This window comes from Hyperolius riggenbachi, chromosome 7, assembly GCF_040937935.1.
Source record: "Hyperolius riggenbachi isolate aHypRig1 chromosome 7, aHypRig1.pri, whole genome shotgun sequence".
Taxonomy (NCBI): Eukaryota; Metazoa; Chordata; class Amphibia; order Anura; family Hyperoliidae; genus Hyperolius; species Hyperolius riggenbachi.
Window position 1 is genome coordinate 211,250,235 of NC_090652.1, and position 25,795 is coordinate 211,276,029.

Below are 25,795 nucleotides of genomic sequence, written 5' to 3' on the forward strand. Positions count from 1 at the left end.
TACCTAATCCAAATAAATGCTCTTAAGTTCAACTTCTAGATGTTTCTTTATGTAACTTGAGCAGCCTTAAAGTAACTTAAAGTGAAGCTTCTGTTCAGTACTGCAATACACTTGCATTTCTGGTTTCACCTTTGTGTTACAATACAAGCTTGCCACTGCCATTATTTATATTAAAAAAAAGAATCTTCACCACATTTTTGGCACTGCGAACATGGATGATACAGAGGACAGACACTGTCTTGTATTGACCTGAAGAAGGTCCCACGAAATGCGTTGTCTATTATTGGTGTTGGATAAAATGCTTAACCTCTTTACACAAAGTAAGACTGTTCTTATTACTTACCTCCAGTTTTTTGCTAGTAACAATATAATTGCATCCTGTTGGCAAAGCGATTATATTGTCCGACACAATGCTCTGCAACACCCCAGTGTGAACATAGCCGTACTGTGGAGATGGATGAAAAAAGTATATTTGTATAATAGTTATTTCAGGATCAGTAGGAAATACATTATCTTTTACATGTTCGATATGCTTTATTGCTTACAATAGTGTAACGATAGGTGTTAGCAAGAACAAAGTTTCTGATTATCAGGTGATCTGCAGTATCACCTATAATACAGATATATACCTGATTATATGATGATCTGCAGAATCACCAATAATACAGATATATAGATACTGATGTGTTAACTGAGCAATGCTAAAATGCCACTATGAAGTGACGTAACCTAATCACACTTTAATGCACTAAGTGTAGTGATTGGTGTAACAGTAGTACTGGCAGTATTTGCACTACCTCACCAGAGGAGCTGGTGGGCACTACCCGTACTGAACCTCTCACCAGAGACAGGGGGTCCCTGGTGAGAGTAGAATGGTCAGACAAATCAGATCGGCAACAGACAAACAGGTCAGGTACAGAATCGACAGACAGAGACAGAACGAGTATCAGGCAAGGTTGGCAACAGGATCAGATGGGCAGAGGTACAAAATCAGGAGACAGAGTCAGAACGGTAATCAGGCTAGGTTTGGCAACAGGATCAGATAGGCACAGGTACAGAATCTCTGAGAGTAAGATTGGTCAGAACTAGCCAGAGTCATACACAGATAATCAAGCAATAACAACAGTAGTAATAATAATTCCTAGTCTTGTGTGAAATCCCTGGTTTCCTCCCAGATCAAAGCACACCGGAACTATCTATGGTCTGAGCGCTAACACGAAGTATTCACAACAGCAGACAACTTGCAAATGAAGCCGAGAGGCTTAAGAAGCGGAGGAGACCCCCCAAAGCACGCCCACCAGCCACGGCCAATCAGGAGCGGCGAGCGTGCCCACTGACGTCAGCCGCCCAGCTGACGCGCCTCCTCCTGGCATAAAGATCCTGACGGTGAGCGCGCGCACGCGCTAATGTACCACTGAGTCCAGCAGAGACACGCGTCCTGGGCGTACAAGATGCCTGGGACGCGGAAAAATCAGCAGGCAGGGACCCAGCAATGACCGCAGCAGACATGCGATTACTCCCCACACCCGTCCTCGGCGTGCTAGACGCCCGAGGCGCAGGGAGACTGGCAGGCAGAGAACCAGAAGCAGCTGTGGTGGTACTGCTATCCACCGCAACTGGCATGTCACTATTCATTACAAATAGTCATCAAAGCCTTGTTTATGTCTTTACTCAGAATTATCACAAATAAAGCCCACTTTTCATATTAAGCCTATGTTCCATTTTTTTTATAAGTCTTCGGAAGCAGCAGGAGGCAGAAGAGAGGCAACGGCTGGAGCAGGAGAAGGCTCGCAGGATGCAGATGGAACAGCAAGCACTAGAGCGAGCGCGGCAGCAACAAGACGAATACCGCCGGAAGCTACAAGAGATTCAGAGAAGGAAACAACAGGAGGAGCTGGAGAGAATCGGTATGTGGAAATACACAGTAGATTACCATTTATAAAAATCTCATGGGATTAGAAACAGAATCCTTTCTTCAGGGGACAGTATAGGGAAAAGTAAGACAATACTATAAGACAATAAGAGAAAGTACCAGCAAGTTCATTTTTCAACACTTTATTTTTATAATGGGGCTGATAGTGAGATACTTGTACAAACATGTGGTCATCATACTAGGGTCCCTCTGCACCATTTGTATTTTTCAACTTTGAATTATATAGTATGTAGCAGGACTACTTTTGCTGTGAATTGCTGAACACAGGTGGTGAGATCCGCCAGGAGATTCAGAATAGACATCGCTCCATGTTTGAAACAGCAAACCATGTGTATAGCAGCCACAAACATGTGAATGACTTGGACACATGGGCATCAGTAGGAGGGGACAATGGGGGGCACTTGCCCCCCACAAGCTACTTGCAGGCTGAGCCGACTGCAATGTTGCGCACCATTGTAAGCAGCTAGCAGCCGCTGCAGGTACATGAGTCTGAATACTGAGGCCACAGATTGGAGGGCTAGTTCGGAAAGACTTTGGCCACAACCATCTCGGGTGTTTTGCTGACGGATTGGGAGGGCGGAGTTTCAGACACTAATTCACTAATTCAGATGCGAGTGGGTAGGTTAATTTTTGATTGCCAGTTCATAATTAATATTAAAAGTGGAACACTACAAAATCAGGATCCATTCACACTGTGTCCATTGCTTCACAATGCATTGCAATGATATTCTTGTGGTGCTTTCACATTGACTGTAGTGCGGCAGGGTCTGACAGAGTAACACACATCACGCTGTGGGTTTACAAAGCAACATACATAATTGTGGCAGTGAAAGATACTTTCATTGTACTGTATGCTTCACTGTATAGTAACGGGCGATGTGACTTTTTGCCCCCCTTGCGACGGTAACGCAATGTGCACAGTGCAAAGGGCTCCTTTCTGGTTGAGCATGCTTCAGGTGCCATTTAATTAGTTGGATGACCATTATATTAATGTGGTTCAACAGATTTTGTGACTTTTGAATTTACTCTCCAGGGAAACCAGTATTTCAGCTGCTTATACTGTCATTAGCACATGGTTGCTGGTGGGTGGATACATTTACCTGACATTAAATCTGGCCATACGTGTGTCAGAAAAGGAACAAGCACCGAAGCTTTGAAAAATTATCACATTTCCATATCTGCTTTGCTTTGTAGCTCATTAAGAGACCACTTTGATTAGTGACATTACATTCAGCGTAAAAATACTGGTGAAATGTCACAGGAGGTGCAGAAATTGTGTCTGACAAGGATTCCTTACATTATTGAAGTCTTGTGGATCTCCTATTCCCATTTACCTTGCTTATGCTATGCAGTTTATGCATACTATGTGAAAGAAAGCCTTGTGTATAATCAAGAGTCTATTAAAATCAGTTTAAAGTACTTATGTACTCATGTTTATAGACCTGCAAAAATAAAAAAATAAAAACACTACAGCACTGCCACACAACTCACTTACTCCTGGATCCCTTTGCTGCCTTCTCCGCCCTGTCAGCTCTACTGTTCTGCCACCGTGTCTCCTGTATCTGTCAGCATCTTCACCACTACGGCACTGACCCAGGAGTAACCCAAAAGTACTTCCAGGTCAGCATCATAGCAGTCGAGATGCTGGCTGATAAGAGAAGATACGGCGGTGGAACAGGAGAACTAACAAGGCGGAAAAGACAGCGAAGGGATCCAGGAGTAGGTGGGTTGTGCGGTAGTGCTTTTTTTTGTAGGTCTTAAAACGTTGGCGGTGCAAGGGTTCGTGATCGGGGAGGATAATTGCCATTTCCTTCCTGCCCATTTTCAACATTTAGTCAGTCGAAGATTTGGGGTGACTAGAACGGAGACCCCTGGGGGCACTGGACTGAGATAATAGTGATGTGACATTCAAACAAGGGCACCTATATTAAAAAAAAAACACCTCTCAGTTCAGGGGTACTTTAAAAAGACATTAGCCTCAATTCACTAAGCTTTATCAAACACTTTATCAAACGTTTGATAATTTACCTCATGGGTAAAATCTAATTTTGAATTCACTAAGGTGTTATATTATATATTTATTGATAAAATATTCAATAAATATATAACACCTTAGTAAATTCAAAATTAGATTTTACCCATGAGGTAAATTATCAAACGTTTGATAAAGTGTTTGATAAAGCTTAGTGAATTGAGGCCTATAATTCTAAAACACACATTGCACACATTCAATTATCATAAACCGTTAACCGATAATTAGGGCAGCACAGTGGCATAGTGGTTAGCACACTCATCTTGCAGCACTGGTCCCGGGTTTGAAACCCAGCCAGGGCACTATCTGCAAGGAGTTTGTATGTTTCCCTGTGTCTGTGTGGGTTTCCTCCAGGCACTCTGGTTTCCTCCCACATCCCAAAAACATACAGACAAGTTAATTGTCTCCCCCTAAATTGGACCTATACTACGATACATACACTACATGATACACACATAGACATATGACTATGAAAGGGATTAGATTGTGAGCTCCTTTGAGGGACAAGTTAGTGACAAGACAATATATATATACTGTACAGCGCTGCGTAAGATGTCGGCGCTATATAAATATTTAATAATTACCTTCTGGGTGTTTTCTGTTCAACACTCCCCCGGAGCTCTGTATGCACCGACTTTCAGCATGTAGCCCAACCCCCCTGCAGCCAAGTGCCACGGAAACACCACAGCACTTGTCTGCAAGGGGAAGGGGCTACGTACCAGAAGTGCATACAGAGCTCCGGGGGAGAGTTGAACAGAAAGGACGCAGCAGGTAATTATAACTTTTTATGCTAATAGAATATGTGCAATTTGTGTTTTAGATTTTATAGTCGCTTTAACTTGCAGTTAAAGGTAACCGGCCTTCATCCTGACTATACACTATGCATAAATTGGTTTCAGCACTGGAACGTCAGAGGCAGCAAGAACAGGAGCGTTTGGAAGCAGAGGAGCGCATGCGACTTCTGGAAATGGCTGAGGAAGAACGTGAGGAATACATCAGGAAGAAAACGGAAATAGAGGAACAAGCCAGACAAGAGGCTGAACAAAGAAGCCTGCAGGCTGAAGCAGAAGCCAGGACTCTAATAGAAGAAGCTAAAAGGCAAGCTCAGCTATTGGCCAGGTGAGAACATAAAACCCAAGTTCAGGTACAGTTTTATATGTATTTTAGAGAATATTATTTTAAATTCATTACCACAAAATGCTTTCGAACTTCCAAGTGAAAAAGGAAAAAGCAGGCTGCACCAATTCAAGGTCCTCAGTAACCTCTAGCCACCCGCTCCCTTCCTGCTCCAGAGGCTTCCCCAATCCTTTTTGAGCCCGCTGCCGGTCACTTGGATCCTCTTCTTCGTGGTTACATCTGAGTATGAGCCGGAACCTGCACATTAGCACTGAGCTGCTCTTCCCCAGAGGATAGAAGCCATGCAGGAGTAGCTCCACATGTATCCATGGGCGGGAGAGCACAATATGAACACATTAAAGATCTTGTTGGAAAAGTTCAGAGGGTCCAAGGACTGGAACGGTGAACTCGAGGGAAATTATGCAGAGGCTTCCCTCTACTGAGGTAAGTATTTCACTTTTCCCTTCAGGTACACTATTTCACTTCAGGTACACTCTTAACTCAACACTGCAGTCATTCCATTGTTGTGTGAGGCCTTCACATAGGTGTTGGCACAGTTATTTATCCGAGCTCACACACACAAAGTATGGATAGGATTTTCTATATGTGAATGAAGAATTGTTTAGAAATAAAATAGACAGTTTTCTTACAAGAAACCCACTTTAAAGAGACACTGAAGCGAAAAAAAAATGATGATATTATGATTTGTATGTGTAGTACAGCTAAGAAAAAAAACATTAAGATCAGATACATCAGCCTAATTGTTTCCAGTACAGGAAGAGTTGAGAAACTCCAGTTGTTATCTCTATGCAAAAAAGCTATTAAGCTCTCCGACTAACTTATGCTGGGAATACACGGTTCGTTTTTGCCTTCGTTTAAACCTTCGTTTCGATTGTGCCTTTTGTCCTTTTCGATCCCGAAATAATCGGTCATACGGTTAATATCACCACCCACGGTTTCGTTTTTTTTTTCGATTCTGATGGTTTCGTTTTTCCAATGATCGAAGGCTGCAAAGAAACGAAACGAAAATCCCTTTTTACAGGGACGGACTAGCATAAACGAATATATAATCGATCTGAACAGCCATCAAGCCTACCAATGGCTCGATTAGATGGATAAAGAGAGATAATATCAAACATGTTCGATCACTAGTCGTTCGTTTTTGGGGTCTATTAATCGAAACTATAATGAGATTATGACTATTTTCACATACGTTTTCAACACTCGATTCGTTTACCGAACGAATCGAAGGTTTAAACGAAGGCAAAAACGAACCGTGTATTCCCAGCATTAGTCGTGGAGAGGGCTGTTATCTGACTTTTATTATCTCAACTGTAATTGAACTGTTTACTTTTCCTCAGCTAGAGGAGAGTTCATTACTTCACAGACTGCTCTGAAAGACTCATTTTGAATGCAGAGTGTTGTGTAATCTGCACATATTATAGGATGATGCAATGTTAGAAAAAAAACACTATATACCTGAAAATAAAAATATGAGAATATTTTCTTTGCTGCTAATCTTCTAGTAATTATTCATAGTACACAACCAATTCATTATATCATTTTTTTTTTTTCGCTTCAGTGTCTCTTTAAAGAAGGAAAAATTTCACATTTTATAGATAAGAGATTTGGTAATTGGATAAATAATGCAACCCCCCCCCCCCCCCCCCAAAAAAAAAAAAGACATGCGGTGTCTTCATCGTTATTAGCTCAAGGATTGACTTTGCAGTAGAGAGAATTTACAAGGATGATGATGGCAGATATTTGATCGTACTGGGAACGATCAGGGACAATTTCATAACCTTAGCAAATATATATGCACCAAATCGGGGGCAAGTTGGTTTTATTCAAAAATTTCTAGATCGGGTGAGAATGTGGGGGAAAGGGAGTATCATTATTGGGGGAGATTTTAATGTGGCAGTAGACTTGGGACTGGATGGCACCAAAAGAAAGGGGAATATATTGAATAAAGAGAAAGACAGATTTGTCGAAACCCTAAGAGCTCATAAGTTGGTTGTGTGGCGGGTGTATAACCTTGGTGTTAAAGACTATACTTATTATTCACAAGCCCATAAAATGTATTCGAGATTGGATTTTTTTCGTGGGCCCCTAAGGATAAAGTCGGTAATACGGTAGATGTGAATATTGGGGTGAGAACCTTCTCGGGTCACGCACCTGTGAGGCTTAATATTGGGAGGAGTGGGGGATATCCCGTAATCCAAAAAATTGAGTTTGGATATCAGTCTCCTCAAAGATGATCGAATTATAAATGAGATCCAAAGGACAATTGTCCAATTTTATGAGCAAAATTGAACTCCTGGAATATCCGAAAGGGTTCTATGGGATACACTTAAATGCGTTTTAAGAGGCATTTTCATTAAATATAAGGCTCGAAAGGCAAGGGAAGGTAGAGGAAAAATTAGATAGACTACTGATAGAGCTGAACAAGCAAGAAGCCTTACTGAAAAGGCATCCAAGGGGCACTTCCTGGGCTGAATGGAATAAGATCAGAAGCGAAGTTGATAGTTTTTTAGATGAACACTGCTTAAAACAATATAGTAGAATTAAGAAGAAATATCAAATAGGCAGAAATAGATCAGGCAAGATTCTAGCAAGCCTCCTTAGGAAAGAAAATAGTTCTAAATGTATAGAAAACATAATAGTTGAGAAAGGGATTCTCCAAATCTCTGCTCAAGATATTGGTGCAACCTTTAGGAAGTATTATAAAAGTCTGTACAATTTAGAAGGGTTTTCTGGAGTTATAGATGATAATAATTCACTAGATTCTATAGAAATGCCATCTATCGACGAGTAATCGAGAGAGATTTTAGAAGCACCCATGGAGCACACTTCAAAGATTATCCGTGTCGTTGTGCCAGGTCAGTCTGTCAGCACCACAGACTATCTTCAGATAAGTAGAGAACGACCGGCACCATCTGTAGTATAATGCTCTTTTATTTATCCATCAGAAGTCAGATACAGCCTATATCAGCAGCGACGTTTCGTAGCGCAGCTCCTTTTTCAAGCCAGGCATGTACAGACTACTCATTATATCATCAAACATCCATTTATATACATGACATGGTGGGCTATGTACCAATCCCGACGGCCTACAGCAACAGCCAATCGGCTGCGTCCGCATCATAAGCGGACCTGATGGGGAACTGCACCTCTTCTCGCCCATTGGTCGCCATATGTGAAGTCCCTCCCCTCTCCCAAACACACTATTGTGCTGCAATACGAGCGCCCCATGGCTTACTGCACATGTGCATAGCTCCCACTCCCCGCACCTCCCACCGCCGTCAGAGACGGACCTGATGGGAAACCGCTGAGTGGTGACGTCGGTGGGAGTGGCCTGCCACGCCACTCACACCCACGCTGCTAGGCAGCCAATGAGAAAGCTAAGGGGAGTCGGCAAGCCACATGATCATGATACGGTGTATTGCCGATCATCCCCCTCTAGTCATTGGCTGTTGTAACACGGAAGCCATACGGGGACAATGGTATGCCGCACAATACAATATTATGCAATAACACCAATGTACACTAAATAGGTGAGGTTGGAAACATAGAATGGCTGCATATCAGAGGAAATAAGCCGGATAACAACAACTAAGGGGCAGCAGGTCCACTTATAATGCGGATGCAGCCGATTGGCCGTTGTTGTAGGCCGTCGGGATTGGTTCATAACCCACCATGTCATGTATATAAATGGATGTTTGATGATATAACGAGTAGTCTGTACATGCCTGGCTTGAAAAAGGAGCTGCGCTCTGAAACATCGCTGCTGATATAGGCTGTATCTGACTTCTGATGTATAAATAAAAGAGCATTATATTACAGATGATGCCGGTCGTTCTCTACTTATCTGAAGCACCCATACAGCAGGAACAATTTGTGGAAGCAATAGATAGGAGTGCAAATGGTAAATCCCCAGGCCCTGATGGCTTCCCAGTTGAATTTTATAAAGTATTCTCCTCTACTCTGTCTCAGTATTTACAGTGGTTTACAAAAGTATTCGGCCCCCATGAAGTTTTCCACATTTTGTCATATTACTGCCACAAACATGAATCAATTTTATTGGAATTCCTCGTGACCACTTTGTATTGGTTTTTCACATGGAATTCCAGTAAAATTGATTCATGTTTGTGGCAGTCATATGACAAAATGTGGAAAACTTCAAGGGGGCTGAATACTTTTGCAAACCACTGTATGTACGGTGGTAAATGATGAGGGGGTGGAGGGCGGCACCTTCTCTAATAGGACAAATTAAGCCACTGTATCATTAATCCCGAAAGAAGGTAAAAAAAACTTCAGTTTTGTGCAGATTATCGCTCCATATCGATAATTGTGACGTAAAAATGTACTCTAAGGTGCTAGCAGCTAGACTTGGTAAGGTCACCGACTTGATCCTTGGGGAACAACCGACTGGATTTAGAGGGCACAGGCATTTAAGAGATAATATTTATACAGTTATTAATATAATACATAATTGTAAAGATAAAAACAAGAGGCCATTCTGGCTGCGATAGATGCAAAGAAGGCCTTTGACAGGCTATCTAGGCATTTAATGCTCAATAACTTACATAAAATAGGCTTGGGATCCTTTATTATTGGTTGAGTTAAAAAACTGTTTATAAATCAGTCAGCTAGGGTAAAGGTAAACGGTTATATTTTAACTTTAGAGAACCCTGAAAAATCCTTCGGACTAAAAATCGACTTAGCAGCACTGTAAAGGCTTGGTGTTTCTTTAACAGTTTCACTGCATCAGAACTTTGTTTCTCTTATACAAGCCTCATTTTTAGCTGCACAGAAGAAAACTGCCCGGGCTTTTTCCCCCTGATGCTGTGCAAAGCATGATGGGATTTCTGATGTTGTTGTTCTCGTTCTGCTGTTTTGGTGCAATTTTTTTTTTTTACATTTTGAATTTGACATTTGAAGCCTAGCGTGTGCAGCTGGGAGGGGTAATCAGGACACAGGACAGTTGGAACTGTGTCTCCTGCTCCTTGTCACCTCCTTTCAACCAAAAAGATGGCTGCCCCCATGACAAAGATGGCAGCCCCCATGGATCATAAACATTTGCCTGTTCTTTTAAAACAGGGTGGGTAAGAGATTATATTACCTATCTATTCTAATTAACATAACTAATGTAACTTGATGACAGTATGTTTGTTTAGGCTGAAGTTCCCCTTTAAGGAATACCTTAGATGGATTTCTTTGTACAGTAGTGTTTTGTACTATAAATTGAATGAACAGAAATCCACTATCCTGGACCCAGGTTGCTCCTCCCAGACAAGGGATAATATTAAAGGGACTCCAAGCTCTAAGCCACGCATGCGCAGTACAGTCACGCCGGCCGCCGTGATGACCCTACGGTGGGCTGCAGAAAGCCCCAGGTAAGTACCAATTTCGATTATTTTCAGAGGTCAGGGTCCCTTTAAAGGTTACGCTAAATTTATCTGGGAAAAAGTTTCAATCAAATATCTAGGGGTTAATCTTTGTTCAGCAGTGGATAACCTTTATAAACATAACCATAAAAAGATTATGACTGACTGTAGTAGGATGCTCCAGACTTGGGACCGTCCAATACTCGATGTGTTGGGAGAAAAGCTATTATTAAAATTATAGTGCTTCCAAAGGTATTATTTCTACTCCAATGCTTGCCCTGGTCCTTCCCAGAAGTTGGTTTACAGACTGGGATAGATTGTTCCAGGGATTTATTTGGTTAAGAAGTAGTCGTAGAATAGCCTTTTCCATTATCTCCAGGGGTAGAAAATTTGGAGGTATGGCAGCTCCAGATATTTACAGGTACTATATAAGTATCCATTTAATGCGTATTTTAGAGTGGAAGATTAATGATGACAGTAGGATTTGGGTTAGATTGGAAAATAAATATCTAAATAGGAACTGTCTATTTTCATGGCTTCCAGAAAGAATTAAGGGCTCTACTACCCTTTCCTCTCATCCTCTGATTACACCAACATTAACAATTTGGACTAAAATAATAAGGAAATGGACAAGTAGTGAGGGAGTTTCACAGTTAAGATCCATTGCTTTTGATGCAGATTTTGGACCTGCATTGGACCAATCTTGGTTTTGCATCAATAATGTGAATCAGGATTTGAGACTGGTACATGTGATGGGAAACCGTAAACTGGGTATCATCCCGGTCTTTGAAATGGGTCAACTTACAAGGTTTGGAAGTATCAGTCTAGTTTTTGGAATAATCTATTGCGAAAGGAAGACTATTAAGCAGGAGGTAAATATGTTTGAACAGTGGTTTTTACTGAAGCAGAGGCCAATAGGGGCCCTTTCCAAAATTTATAATTTAGTCGACTCAGTTTCAAACAAGGTCCTTCCGCCTTATTGTTTCAGATGGGAGAATGAGGAAGGGGTATATTTTCCCCCCGAGACATTGACTAAAATTTTTAAGAAGTTTGGTCCTTGTCTGGAACTCACTTACAAATTTCCCAATTTAAAGTAATAACCAGACGGTATTTAAACCCTGTCTGGAAGGCACGAATGGGCCTAATGGATAATGATATATGCTGGAAATGTAAGAATGCCCTGGGCTCCCTGACCCATATGATCATGGAGTGCCTAATAGTGAAGAATTTTTGGAAGGAGTTGGAAGTTTTTTTTGGTATATGTTTGAGTTCTAATTCTCCTTTAGAAGCCAATCGGCTAATGTTTGGAATCCGGGATCCAGTTGTGTCTGGTCAGGATCAAATAAGAGAACGTCTGATAAAGCTGGGTATTATTACAGCAAAGAGCTTGAATTATAAAAAAGTGGAAAGACTCAAATCCTCCTGCGATGTTAGAATGGTTAGAGGAAATGGTGCCTTAGTTAGGGGATGATGAGGAAAGAGAGTGGTCTGATGATGGAAACAGTCCAAAAGGCCAGGACAGGAGGAGGGCGGTGAGACATCTTTGGAATGACCTTAACATACAATTTTCAAAGGGAAAACCTTAGAGATCTTAGTATAAGGGGTGGAGAGAGAGAGCAAGGTGGATGGATTGAATGGGGTAGAGGGTGGTGGGTGAGATAGACCACTTTACTTACGGTAAAGTCTTTTCCAGTAGTCATGAGGACAGCACCCCTGGATGAGACTTGTCTCCCTCCCCACTGTGGACAGGAAACTGTTAAAAGAAGAATTTGCATAAGCAATAGGCAGCCACATATAAGATACTACACCTGCCACAGTACCTCAGTTAATAAAAATATGACACGGACATTTAATGATGCTTACACAAATGTATTTCTCTTTTCTACCCAAATAAGGGCGGGTTGCAGGGGTGCTGTCCTCATGACTATTGGAAAAGACTTTACCGTAAGTAAAGTGGTCTTTCCCAGAACGTCATTTTGGACAGCACCCCTGGATGAGACGATATACAAGAGTTAAAACCTTAGGGTGGGACCACAGCTTGCAAAACTTTCCTTCTGAAGGATAAACCTGCAGAGGCAGATACATTAAGGCGATAGTGCTTTACAAACGTATTGTGACTTGACCAGGTCGCAGCTCTGCAAATCTGATCTATAGAGGCCCCTGCCCTCTCTGCCCAAGAAGTCGAAATTCCTCTTGTGGAATGAGCCATGATAGAATTTAATTGCTTTCCCTGTGTCTGACATGCTAATGAAATAGCCCAAACAAATTTATAATCTGTGTAGGATTTAATTAAGGAAGATTTCTCCCAATTAATGATCCAACCTAGATCTTGTAGTAAGACTATTGTCGTAACAATCTGATCTCTTACCGAATTGGGAGATGTCCACCAAAACAGAAAATCAAGGTAACCAAAAATGTTAACTTTTCTCTGTCTAAGTGTAGCCAGAACCCCAGACATTACCTTTATAAACAACCCTGGAGCTGAGGATAATCCGAAGGGCAAAGCATTAAACTGATACATTCTTACCTCTTCCTCCATCTGGATGGCAAACCTTAAGCATTATTGAGAAGACAGATGTATCGGTAATTGAAGATACGCATCTTTTCAGTCTAGAAAGGCTAGGAAATCGTCCTTCTGTAAGAGATGAATAATAGATCAAATCCATCCTGAATTTTCTGTATTTTACCTTGTGGTTTAGACTCTTTAAATTTAATATGAACTGATAATTTCCCTGTAGCTCCTTTACTAGAAAAAACACAGGGCAATAGAATCCCTGTCCTCTGACATTTCGGTACTTCTCGAATTACCCTTTTTTTCTAAACAGGGAAAGGACTTCCGATTGTAGGGCTGAAAACTTTATTTGGTCCTGCAAGCAGGGAGTAATGCAAAAGCTCTTAAAAGGAGGCTGGCTGAACTCTATTCTGTATCCCTCAAAAAAAAAAAAAAAAAAAAAAAAAACCACCTTAAAGGCTCTTTCCCACCAAGACGTTGCGTTAGATGCGACGCTAAGGTCACATAACGTGCCCCCAACGCAACGCATGTGAGCTTTGAAGTTGGATGCTATTTAGAGCCACGTTATGCGTCTCCTGATGGGTCTGTGATGCGTACTTTTTGACGCATACTATCGGACGAAAACGGCGCATGCGGCAAAAGACTGTGGAGAGCACGTGATCGGAAAACTCCGCATCACGTGGTCCTGCCAGCCAATAAGCGGCCGCTCCAGGAAGTTAACACTGCAGTGCATATTAATTAGTCATGTGGCTGGCCACAACAGCGGACTCTCCCCTCCTCTCCTGCAAGAAAAAACAAAAACACACATTATTGAGCATATGCAAATGCAAATGTCTAATGCGGCTAAAACCGTGTATAACGCACAGCATGATGCACTTTCTTTAAACGTCCAGCGTTACAGTGTAACACCTGGGCACTGTGAACAGCCCATTGATTTTTCATCACTGTGAGCTGGGCTGCATTACAAGCTGCTCTAACCTGCGCCTGTAACGTCCCACTGTGAAAGAAGCCTAAATAACCAATATTTTGTGCACTGTAAATGCCATGTTTTGAAATTTGCAATTCTCCATCTCACTGGAATACTAGCGCCATTGCTTATCTGACTTCTTGGTAAAAGTGAAGTTGGACTTAGGGCCGGTTCACATTACAAACGCGGACGGCCACGCATGCGGAATGCAACGCGTACGAACGCACGCCGTCCGCGTTTGTATGCGTTGCGTGGCTGATCCCATCACTGAAAAGTGAATGGGACAGCTGCGCGTTTTCGCTAAATCTGTGTGCAGCATGTGTTCCCGGACCGCACAGGTCCGGAACGCATGCAGTGAGAACATCAGACAGTGCACTCTATGCACTGTCTGATGTCGTGCGTGTTAGCCTTCTGCACGCGTTTCCAAAACGCGGCTGGAAACGTGTGCAGTCTGAACGGGCCCTTAGGCTTCTGTGACTTGTAGGGAGCCCATCTCCTGCCCTTAGAGGACTAGGGATCTGACTTATTCTTAGAAGAGGGACGAAAGGACCGTTTACTTTGAAAAGGTCCTTTCTTAAAGGAATACTATCAATACCCAAGTGTTCTAAAATGACAATGTACAAATAATGTCTAAGTTGCTGTGTGAACATTTTCCTACCTTTCATGTTAAATATCAGAGGCAAAAGCTGTAATTTACTGAGGGTAGGATTAGCTATATTGGGACAAATCAATTGCAGAAGGGGTGTCTGCTTCAATGCACAGCCAGAGTTGCATATTGGACTACAGAAAGCAAATATCAAACAAACTCTGAAAGCAAAAAACAGTATGAAATGCTGTAACAATTAGTTACATTTCCTCTGTTCTCTACAGACATTTCAGTCCGAAACAGGACACAGAAGCTGCAGCTGTTCCAGAGTTAACTGATCAAGTGTGAGGGGAATTTCCCCTCTCCTCATGGCTCAGAGTCAGTTTTGTCAGTAAAGTTTGAAAGCATTTTGATAACAGTAAACAAAGAGGTGGCTACTAAAATGTATACACCAGTACTTAGCAACACTTCCCAAACAATTCCTGTGTCAATTGAAAATATGTGAAATCGATAGAATTCCTTTAACAGGAATACTTTTTTTTTTTTTTTAAGTGTGTGTCTGCCATTCTGTCTAGAGGGTTGTCTAACTGACTCAAACAGCAGACCCCCTTCACAAGGTACACCACATAACTTGATTTTGAAGAATTGTCATCATTCCAAGTTTTTACCCATACACCTCTTCTGGCTGAATTAACTAATGCCGTAGTTCTGGCCATAAGTTTAACCGTATCATCTGAAGTGTCCACTAGATAATTGGAAGCATTCCAAACTTTAGGGAAATCATTCAAAATTTCCCAGAAATCCTCAAAAAAGTAGGTCAGTTTTGTTTGATACCCTTGAAAAATATGGATCTAATTTAGGCGGGGTTCCCCAAAACCCTGATCTTCAGGAGAAAGATAACATTTAGATAATGATCTGGGCCAAAAAGCCCTTTTCCTAGATTATCCCACTCCTTAATCCTAATCTTAAAAGTAGCATGGACTGGAATAAGACGAGAATGAGGATCCGCCAAACTCTCATACATTTGATCCAAAGGTGTCAAAGGTTTCTGCTCAGACTTAATACCCATTAGTAAGTCTTTCATTAATTCAGGAAAAAAAAATTTCGGTTAGGGCTCTTTTCCACTATGAAATGCGATCGCAACCGCATTTGCGATCCCAGTCGCACTTCAATTTCCACTATGCGATTGCGCTACTATACTTATAGTACAGCTCATTTGCATACAATAGTCACAAGGAAGATTGAAAAACATCCGGCACTGCATAGAAAAAGATTGCACATTTATTGTGGACTTGTGCTCAAAAGTATCTTAGAATGCGTACAGCAAACAATTCAACATGAAGAACAATACAGTCCTACCATAGGTGCTTGGGTGGCAGTGGGTGCTGGGTGTGATACGGGCAGCCTGACGGCCGTTTCGCTCGGCGGTGCTTCTTCTAAGGCTCGACCTTAGAAGGCTCGAGCCTTAGAAGAAGCACCGCCGTGCGAAACGGCCGTCAGGCTGCCCGTATCACACCCAGCACCCAATGCCACCCAAGCACCTATGGTAGGACTGTATTGTTCTTCATGTTGAATTGTTTGCTGTACGCATTCTAAGATACTTTTGAGCACAAGTCCACAATAAATGTGCAATCTTTTTCTATGCAGTGCCGGATGTTTTTCAATCTTCCTTGTGACTATGATATACTGCAGTGTTATGCCATCCTGAGCACGCATTTGATACATAGGTGCTTTCTGAGTCATTCCCAACATATCTAAAGGGCAACCTCTCCAAGTAGTGCCGACAGTCTCTTTATTTCTTTTTCTACGTGGTACAATTGCATACAATGCAGGAGGATGACGATTGTGCTTTGTCCAAATCGCAATCAGATTGCACTAATGGAAATTGCTGCTGCAGTTTCCATTAGTTTAACGTACCTCGTGATCAGAATCAAATCGTAACTCGCAGGGTAGTGAAAAAAAAAAAAAAAAAAGGCCCTTAGTCAGTTTTACTCAAATCTTCCTCCTAGTTTGATACATTTTCTCTGTGCAGAGAGAGTTACTATAAAGGAGGCAGCCCCAGCATTCCTTTACATGTGCATTTTTGTTTAAATTGCCTCTCCTTGCCCTGAATCTGTCTAGTTCTTCTAAACAATCTATTTAATTGCTGCAGCTTAGAAGAACTTCAAGAATGTTACACATGCAGGCTTTCTGATGTGAAATTTATCTGAAAACAGGTACCCAAGGGTACTCTGGGATGCAGTTTGTTCTGCTCTCACTGCAGCTGCCTGGGAGGTCTGTCTCTCCATTAGCTTGCCTGTTATGGCTGGCTTATCGCCTTCTCTAAACAGCCAGGGTTTCTCTGCTCACATTTGCCTGCTTTAATTTTTACGAATTAACCTTCCATGACCTTTGTTGTGATAATCTCCGTACAAGGCGGTAATTTCCCGCACCTGCTCAGGAATTATAGATTGTCATGCGGACACAGGTTTTATGAATGCACACTTTGCTAAATGGTGGGTAAAGTCAGCTGTTTTGAGCATTACCGCATGCAGGAATGCTCAATAAATAGAGGCCTATGTCTCTTGGAAGCAGGAGGCATAGTTGGAGGTGCAGACAACATAGGAGATGATGGATTAGCTATAACAGGTAGATAAGCCATAGCTGTACTAGTCCCAGGCCTATCTGAAGCAGCTGAGGCGGTAGAAGCAATAGCAGAATCTTTAATTTCCTATTGCTGTGGACCTTCTCTGTACAATACTGGCACAATTTCCATTAAGAGTTGCCAATCCATGCTGACTGGACTGAGTAGAAGATTTTTCAGACTTTTTAACCTTCTCAGTCTTATGTCTCTTGGGGTATAAAACATAATAAACGATAGCCAGCCATTAGACAAATCCCTCTATACATAACATACATCCAGCCAAGCAGAAGAAACATAATCACATCTACTTGCCAGAGAGGGATCCTGGGCAGATTCAGCAGATTGTGCAGGAGCTGACCCAGAGGCGTCCTCCATGATCCCAGCCACAAACCAGAGTGCATCATGGACTCTACAAACTTATACCTGTGCTGCTGATTTGATGCAGCTGATCCAATTATGCATGCGGCCCCTGCCGGCTAAGCATATGCTTAATCAGCTTCTTACCTTAAGGAATCAGCTGTATGCCGATTCCTAATCACCGCCGCGGGCCCTGCCGCCCAGCTCAGACTTCAGTTCACGCGGGACGCCAGCGCGTGACTACCTCCGTATCAACCGGAAGTGAACTCTCTCCAACGCACGCACCTGCGCGCATAAAGTTGCTGCCTCCGATGGAGAAGCCTCCTCCACGCTGCAGGGCTCCGACTGTTCACTGAACAGTGCTGCTTGGAGCCCTGGAAAACGCTGCCCCTGCCGCCTGACATGGATGGCACTCCTGGAGACCTCTCCCATGCATCCCGTCCGGGACAGGAAACTAAACTGAGGTACTGTGGCAGGTGTAGTATCTTATATGTGGCTGCCTATTGCTTATGCAAATTCTTCTTTTAACAGTTTCCTGTCCACAGTGGGGAGGGAGACAAGTCTCATCCAGGGGTGCTGTCCGAAATGACGTTCTGGGAAAAGGCTGTTAAGGGGTGTGTCTGAGATGGCATGAAAGAAGGAGAGGATTGGTGATGTAAGGTGAATGAGTATTGTTGTGCTTTTTTGTTTTTTTCTTTGGAATGTGAATTAAAAAGCTATAAATTATTGATAACGCTACACTGAATGTTGCATGTGTATCAATAAGTTGTAAACTATTACGTAAAATTTAAAATTACTTATAGTATGCAAACCATGATGCTACAATTTCAAAACAAAGGGAGAGCTTTGATGGAGCCAAACTCAGAGTTGGGACAAGCCATTCTTACGCAGCTGAGAGTTTGCAACAACAAAAAAAAGAAAAGAATGGGTTTTCTAGATGTGGGAAAAGCATTAATGGATACACAAAAACTGTAATGAAAACACTATAAAGCATTAACACATGGCATTTTGGCAATGCAGTTAAATCTAACCCTATCCGCAAATACCGCAAACAAAATGGACTCTAAATGACAGTTTCTCTGCAGTCAGACAGTAGCACAGCTTTCATAGATAGGTAATCTGAGGTTGTAAAATTCTGCATGGCTAAGAAAAACATTTTGAGTGCAAGGAAATGATAAAATTCAGTAGCAGTTTAAAATGTGCATGTATGGGCAGAGGCATAGCAATAGGGGTTGAAGAGGTTGCGACAGCATCGGGGCCCTTGGGCCAGAGGGGCCCCGAAGGGCCCTCCCTCAACCGCAGTGTTAGCTCTCTATTGGTCCTGTGCTCATAACAATGATTTCTTTAGACACTTTGAATAGTGGTAATTATTAACAAACTGCTCCCAATTCCTTTCTTGCACCTCTGACACTGTAGTTGCCATTGGCAGGTTTTGGTGCGCCATATCAATTGTTATATAGAGAGTGCTTGGGGGGGGGGGGGGGGGGGGGGCACAGCTCCTTAGCTACGCCATCCTGTATGGGAGCTGAACAACATTATAAAACAGTACACTGATGTACCCAACACAGTCAAAACTTTAAGGTCTGGGTCCACTGGAGCACTTTCAGCTGTGCTTTGAGATCACTGACGAACACTGGTGATCCCAAATAGCACTACGCTAAATAAAGTTAATGGAGGGGAACCCATACCTGTGACATCGATTTGTCCAAAATTACTTTAGCGAGTCCTGCAGCATTTTTTGAGCGATTGCACTTCAATAGGAGTGCTGCACAATCATTTTTAAAAACAGATTTTGCAGCGACTTAGTGGGAATTTACAGATTAAATAAAGTCTGTTGTCCCACTCCCTAGCACAAGAGGTCATCTGCTCTTCTCTAATTGGAGATAGAGAAGCGTCTATGATCTCGTGTTAGGGGTTATGCACCAGCTAAGCCGGCAAAAATTAACCTCAGGAAGCCCAGTGTTTTAAACCTCAATTGCACAGGTTACACACACAAAAAAGAAACGCAAATCGGAAGCACTGTACTAGGCAGTCGCATAGTAGATTGTAAGGCTCTTCAAACACCAGACAAATCACACCACAACTTGCCCTGGGGGTGGCTGCACAAAGTGCATGCGTGATTGCAAGCACAGGTGCGATCCCCAGTGGGCCCCAAGCTCCTTTCCCACTTTGAATTATTGCTTTGCAATGTATTGTTTAACCTCCCTGCCTATCTCAGATCGGGGTAACCTGCGTAGGAGGATTTCTCAGGCCCTGCTGCGCCGATTTTCAAAAAATGTTTTTCCTACACGCAGCTAGCACTTTGCTAGCTGCGTGTGGTACACGATCGCTGCCGCTACCCGCCGATTCGCCGCTACCCACCGCGCCCCCCCCACTGGGCTCGCTACATGATTTAAAAATAAATAAATAAAAAAAGAAGTGCTGCGCTGCCCTCTTGCCGCGGGAATTGGACCGGCAAGGGGGTTAAGCACACCGTAAGGTTTCAGAGAAGTGTTAATGTGTGGTGCAACCGTACAGTGAAGCATACACTGCCATGAAAGTACGCGTCACTGCCAAAGTAAATGCACACATTACCCTATAAACACACTGCATTAAGTGTGTTACTGTGACGGAACACCCGTGCCACACCGCCAGTAATGTGAAAACCCCATGGGCCTATCATTGCATTGCAGTGATTTTGTCCGTTGAGTCGCAATGGACAAAGCAACAGACAATGGCCTCAATTCAGTAAGATCATGCTGGAGATAAGGCAAGAGAAAACTTACCTCCACACAGTAAGAGAGTTATCTTTTCTCTTCATTCCTAAAGTTACCGCCTCTGTAGTTAATTTACCTCCTCTGTAGTTATTTTCACACATGGTTAATAAACAGCCTGTCTTTAACTGTGGAGTTATTTTAGGGATTGAAGAGCTAACTTAAAGACAGAAGAGTTAACTTTAGGTTTGGTTGAGGTAAAATGTTTCCTGAATACGACATGCCTCATCACCATGGTGATCACTCTAGAAACATTATTAAAGACAGGAGATAAGCTTAGTGAATTGAGGCCATAGTGTGAAGGTAGATTTTAACCTCTTAAATGAAACCTAAACTGAGAGGGATATGGATGTTTCCTTTTAAACAATGCCAGTTGCCTGACAGTCCTGCTGATCTCTTTGGCTGCAGTAGTGGCTGAATCACACACCTGAAACAAGCATGCAGCTAATCAAATCTGACTTCAGTCAGAGCACCTGATCTGCATGCTTGTTCAGGGGCTGTGGCTGAAAGTATGAGACACAGGATCAGCAGGAGAGTCAGGCAACTAGTATCATTTTAAAAGAAAAATCCATATCCTTCTCAGTTTAGGTTCCCTTTAACCAGCCTGGCGTTTAATTACTTGCGCCAGGGTGGTGGCGCAGCAGTTTTTAAATTTTTTTTTAAATCATGTAGCTAGCCTAGCGCTAGCTACATGATGCCCCCCCTCCCTGCGGCATCCGGCGCGTACCTTCGATCGCCGCCGGCGCGTACCCACGTAAGGAAATCCTGTTCTGAACGGGATCTCCTTAAGGGCTTCCCCCGTCGCCATGACAACGATCGCGATGACCTCATCGACATTGTGACGTCAGACGGAGTCCCGATCCACCCCTCAGCGCTGCCTGGCACTGATTGGTCAGGCTGCGCAGGGGTCTCGGCGGGGGGGGGGGGTCGTTACGCGGTGGGTAGCAGGAACGCTGTGCACGCAGCTTTTTTTGCCAGCCCGACTTAAAGAGGATCTGTAACATAAAAAGATCCCCTGGGGGGTACTCACCTCGGGTGGGGGAAGCCTCCGGATCCTAATGAGGCTTCCCACGCCGTCCTCCATCCGTCAGGGGTCTCGCTGCAGCCCTCCGTGGAGTCCGGGCAGCGGTGACGTCATTATTTACCTTCCTGGCTCCAGCGCAGGCGCTCTGACGGCTGTCGGCTCCGAACTACACGGAAATACCCGATCGCCGTCGGGTCTGCTCTACTGCGCAGGCGCAAGTTTCCGGCGCCTGCGCAGTAGAGCGGACCCGACTGAGATCGGGTATTTCCGTGTAGTTCGGAACGGAAAGCCTCCACAGCGCCCCCCGCTGGAGCCAGCAAAGGTAAATATTAAACTAACAGTCGGCACAGTCGCCGGCTGTTCGGAGGGCTGCGGAGAGACCCCCGTGGGACAGAGGACGGCGTGGGAAGCCTCATTAGGATCCGGAGGCTTCCCCCACCCGAGGTGAGTACCCCCCAGGGGATCTTTTTAATGTTACAGAGTCTCTTTAAGCATGGGCTTACCGCTCTCAGCACACATAGTGGAGCCCATGCTCAGGTCGGGATGACTGCCAGGGGGGTTAATTTGCCCAGTTTCTTTTGAGTCCCTGGAATGAACGGATTGTGTTAAAAAAAATGTTTTCGTTGCCTCACATTTTTATACAATCATTTTGTTCACTCTACTGAATTAAAGCTGAAAGTCTGTGCTGCATTTGAGTTGTTCCATTTATAATTCATTGTGGCAATGCACAGAACCAAAACTAGAAAAAAGTTGTCTATCCAAATATTTATGGACCTAACTGTACAACCGTACTATATGTATTATGCTTTCACTATAAAATATACAACTGTGATTTCGTACGAAGAACAGTGGCCAGGCTGTTTCACCTTCTAAGGCCCGGTTCACATTAGCGTTCCAGGTCCAGCTGCCCCGGACCCGGAACGCTCCGTACACAGCAGATGGTGAATGGATACATTGTTAATCAATGTATCCATTCACACTCGTGCGACCGTCCGGATCCGATCCGGGAACGCAGCTCCGGGACAATCCGGGTTTTTTCCAACTTGCTCCTTTTTTGCCATACATCCCCGTGCAGCTGCGGACCTGGGCCGGATCCTGACCCGAACATGCGACCATGCTGTGCAATGAGAAACGGATGTTTCTCATCACACTGGCAATAGGACCGGATGTTTCCAGCACCGGTCCTACGCCACTTGGGGGGCCCGGACTACACGCCGGTATCCCCCATGCTTGCGGTGCCTTTCCACTGCAATGTATCTAGTTCCACTACTTTATTGTAGCCGGAACTGATACATTCCGGATCCGCAACTTGTGGCCACCGCAGAGACCCGTACGGTCTCTTTGCGGCCCCCGGACACATGCGGACTCGAACCGCAAGTGTGAACGAGGCCTAAATCATATAGTTAAAGGACTTCCAAGGCCACAAAATAAATGTAGTTTTACTTACCTGGGGCTTCTTCCAGCCCCTGGAAGTCATTTGTGTCCCTCGCCTCTTATGCATGTCCACAGCATCCGAAGCATAATGCGCAGTACTTTCCTGCTGACATGGGCACACGCATGCGCAGACAACGCCAACCCATTGGGGGTCAGCAATCCTTAGAGGTTGCCAGCGGGACCTCTGAGAGGACAGGAGCAGCGACGATGGACACAAATGACTTGTAGGGGATGGAAGAAGCCCCATGTAAGTAAAAATACATTTGGTGGCCTCAGAAGTCCTTTAAACAGAATGTATTTCCCTGGCCATACACAGATTGCTACCGTCTACTGAACTGTAGTTTGGTTCCTATGTATAATACCCCAAACATAATCCAGGTACTGTCTTGTCTACTCTGTGACAATTTTCTGTAGACTAGGGAAGGGAAGATCCAGAGGAGACCCCTGCCTGACAAGTGACTGGATCACTAAGCAGCACAGAAAAATACAACAGGAGGCTATTCCCCTAAAGCTACGTGCACAAACTCTAAGAATGCATTACTCAAAATGTTCTTTAAATATCATTTTGTGCAGAACTTTGCAATGATACAATGTTTGGCTCCCAGATGTATTCTGCTCTGCGGTAAGGGAAAGATGTGAATGGCTTTACCTGCAGTAGCTTCCTTTGACATTCCCACAGTGAACCATGGAAAACAAATAGATGTCTACAGCAATGTCAGGGTTATGTGTTCACACTTGAGATTTTCCTCAACCGAAACAATTGTTCATGATGGTTTCAGATGGAAATTTAAAAATGAATGTACCATACATAGCTTAAGTAGGCTGGTTTTGGAAGACCGGCAATGCTAGTGGAGACTTAGAGCTAATAACTTGTCCAATGTATCTGAAGGGAAAAAGTGCCCAATTTGGATACTTACCCAAGTAGAGGGATAATCCAGAGGCTTCCACCATCCCCCTCTACCTCGCTGCTTGTCTTGTTTTTCTGCTGAGCCCAGGCAGCTCTGTGGTACTACGCAGGGGCAAGCCATCCCACGCCTGTGCTCGTTCACATATGGGACCGTGGCTCTGAGCTTTGGAGGGGTCTCAACCTTATCATGGTGAAGTGAGTGATCTACAGTTCTTCTGTGCACTCTGTATAGGGGATGGGAGGCCTCTTTGGCAACCTACACTGAAAGGGGGGGTTGTGTGTGTTATACTAGCTTTCTGATTCTTTCCAGGCAAAACATATCACTGCTTTTGAACTCTAAAATCTGGAAAGTATCTGGAGGTTAATGAAACTGCTGTGCTCTGCATGTTAAGGCACCACTCACCACTGCGGTCCTTGGGAAGCAGGTTCTGTGAGGGCAGAACAGGCAGTAGGGGACAGCGCTGTAAGATTCAGCTGTGGTGGTGTGGTAATGAAAAGTTTGCACTACAGCCCAGGGGTGTGTAGCTACTAGGAATTATCAATGAGATGCAAATAGTTCTGAAGTCATCCAGGATTATGCACATTTCCAAAGCAAATTTATGGAGCTTGAAAATAACCCAATGCAATTTCACCTTTGTAGTGTTTTGATTGGTCCATTTTTAAGCTACATAAACTTGCATTAAAAATTTGCAGATTCCTGAATTAACTCAAAACACTTTGCATATCACTGACCATTCCTAGGAGCTACAAGTACTGACTTCTCAGCTGTATTTCCTATGGTGCCATATGATCCAAATAAAGGCTGAAAACATTTGCTAGAAGACAGGTTTTAAAAAATCCATGCCGTGTTTTAGCAAGTTGTGCCTATAGTTTTGACCATTCTGTTACTCCTGTATAAGAACTTATTTTTCATATGAATCCACACAGGCAAACGGCAGCTTTGGAGCATCAACTGCAGTTCAACAGAGCGCTGATGAAAGAGTCAGTCGGCATGGACCAGACTCAGGGAGTCTCCAGACCTTGGGTGTTCTCTTACTTCGAATTCCTGGAGCTACTGGGTCTGCCTCTCCCTATGGAAGGAGAATGAATCAGGAAAGCTTCACTAATTAATATAAAGCCCAGTAAGGAGAACAAAAATTTCTATGGAACACATTTAAAATCCAAATCTGAAGACTTTGTTCAGTGAGAACGTCATGCTTTAAAAGTAACTTGTCAGAGTTTCTCATAACTTGTAAACTGGCAATAAAGATCAGCTGTGGCTAAAACAAATTATTGCAGTTTGGTAATTTCAAAAGAACCTTTAGGGCTGGTGCACACCAAGAGCAATTCTGAGCGTTGTTAAAAACTCTTGCGATTTGAAAACCGCTTGGCTAATGTATTTCAATGGGGATGGTGCACACCAGAGCAATTCACGGGTCCTGGGGCATTTTTGCAGATTGCTGAGGCGATTCGACCTCAATGTTAAGTATAGGAAAGTGGAAAACCGCTCTGAAAAGCACTAGATCAGAGCAATTTTCCAAGCGTTTTTGTTACTGAAGCTGTTCAGTTACAGCTCTACTGTAACAAAAAATAAAATATGCTACACCAAATCACTCCAAAAACGCTAGGCACGTGTAGAAAGTCGCTCTGCACATGCCTAGAAATCGCTCTGGAAAAAAAAAAAAAAAAAAAAAGAGAAGAAAATCGCCTCAAAAAAAGGCTAGCGGAAACAGATACGCTAGCGGTTTTTGGTGTGCACTGGGGCTGGGCCTTAGAGTAGAGTTGATCAATGAATTACAATTTTCTCCATCTTGATGCAAATCTTAGATTTAGATTGCTCCAATTTGAAGCTGCAAACAAACCACAGTAACAAAAATTAGCATCTCCCTGATCATTTCTAGATGGGGATTTTCATGTAGGAGAATTTTTGGAATTTCCTCACCTGGTAAAAATAAAGTCTCTCCAATAAGGTCAACTAGAACAAAGAAAATCCTGAGGCTATTTTCACAGTGGGACGTTGCATTGTAATTTCACGTTAAAGAGGATCTGTATAACGTCAAAACATCCCCTGGGGGGTACTCACCTCGGGTGTGGGAAGCCTCCGGATCCTAATGAGGCTTCTCACGCCGTCCTCCGTCCCTCAGGGGTCTCGCTGCAGCCCTCCGTGAAAGATGACGTCAATATT

The 25,795-nt window shown here is 43.4% G+C and overlaps 1 protein-coding gene across 2 annotated transcripts in view; it reads left to right on the forward strand.

Moving 5' to 3' along the window:
- The window catches only part of KIAA2012 (KIAA2012 ortholog), a 331,067-nt gene extending 306,167 nt beyond the window's left edge, over positions 1 to 24,900 (forward strand). For both annotated transcript variants that reach the window (XM_068245108.1, XM_068245109.1), the window contains exons 25-27: positions 1,735 to 1,907; positions 4,865 to 5,084; positions 24,559 to 24,900. In XM_068245108.1, the coding sequence (XP_068101209.1) occupies positions 1,735 to 1,907; positions 4,865 to 5,084; positions 24,559 to 24,718 (553 nt within the window). In that variant the 3' untranslated portion in view covers positions 24,719 to 24,900. The remainder of the gene's footprint in view (positions 1 to 1,734; positions 1,908 to 4,864; positions 5,085 to 24,558) is intronic.
- The last annotated feature ends 895 nt before the right edge of the window (positions 24,901 to 25,795 follow it).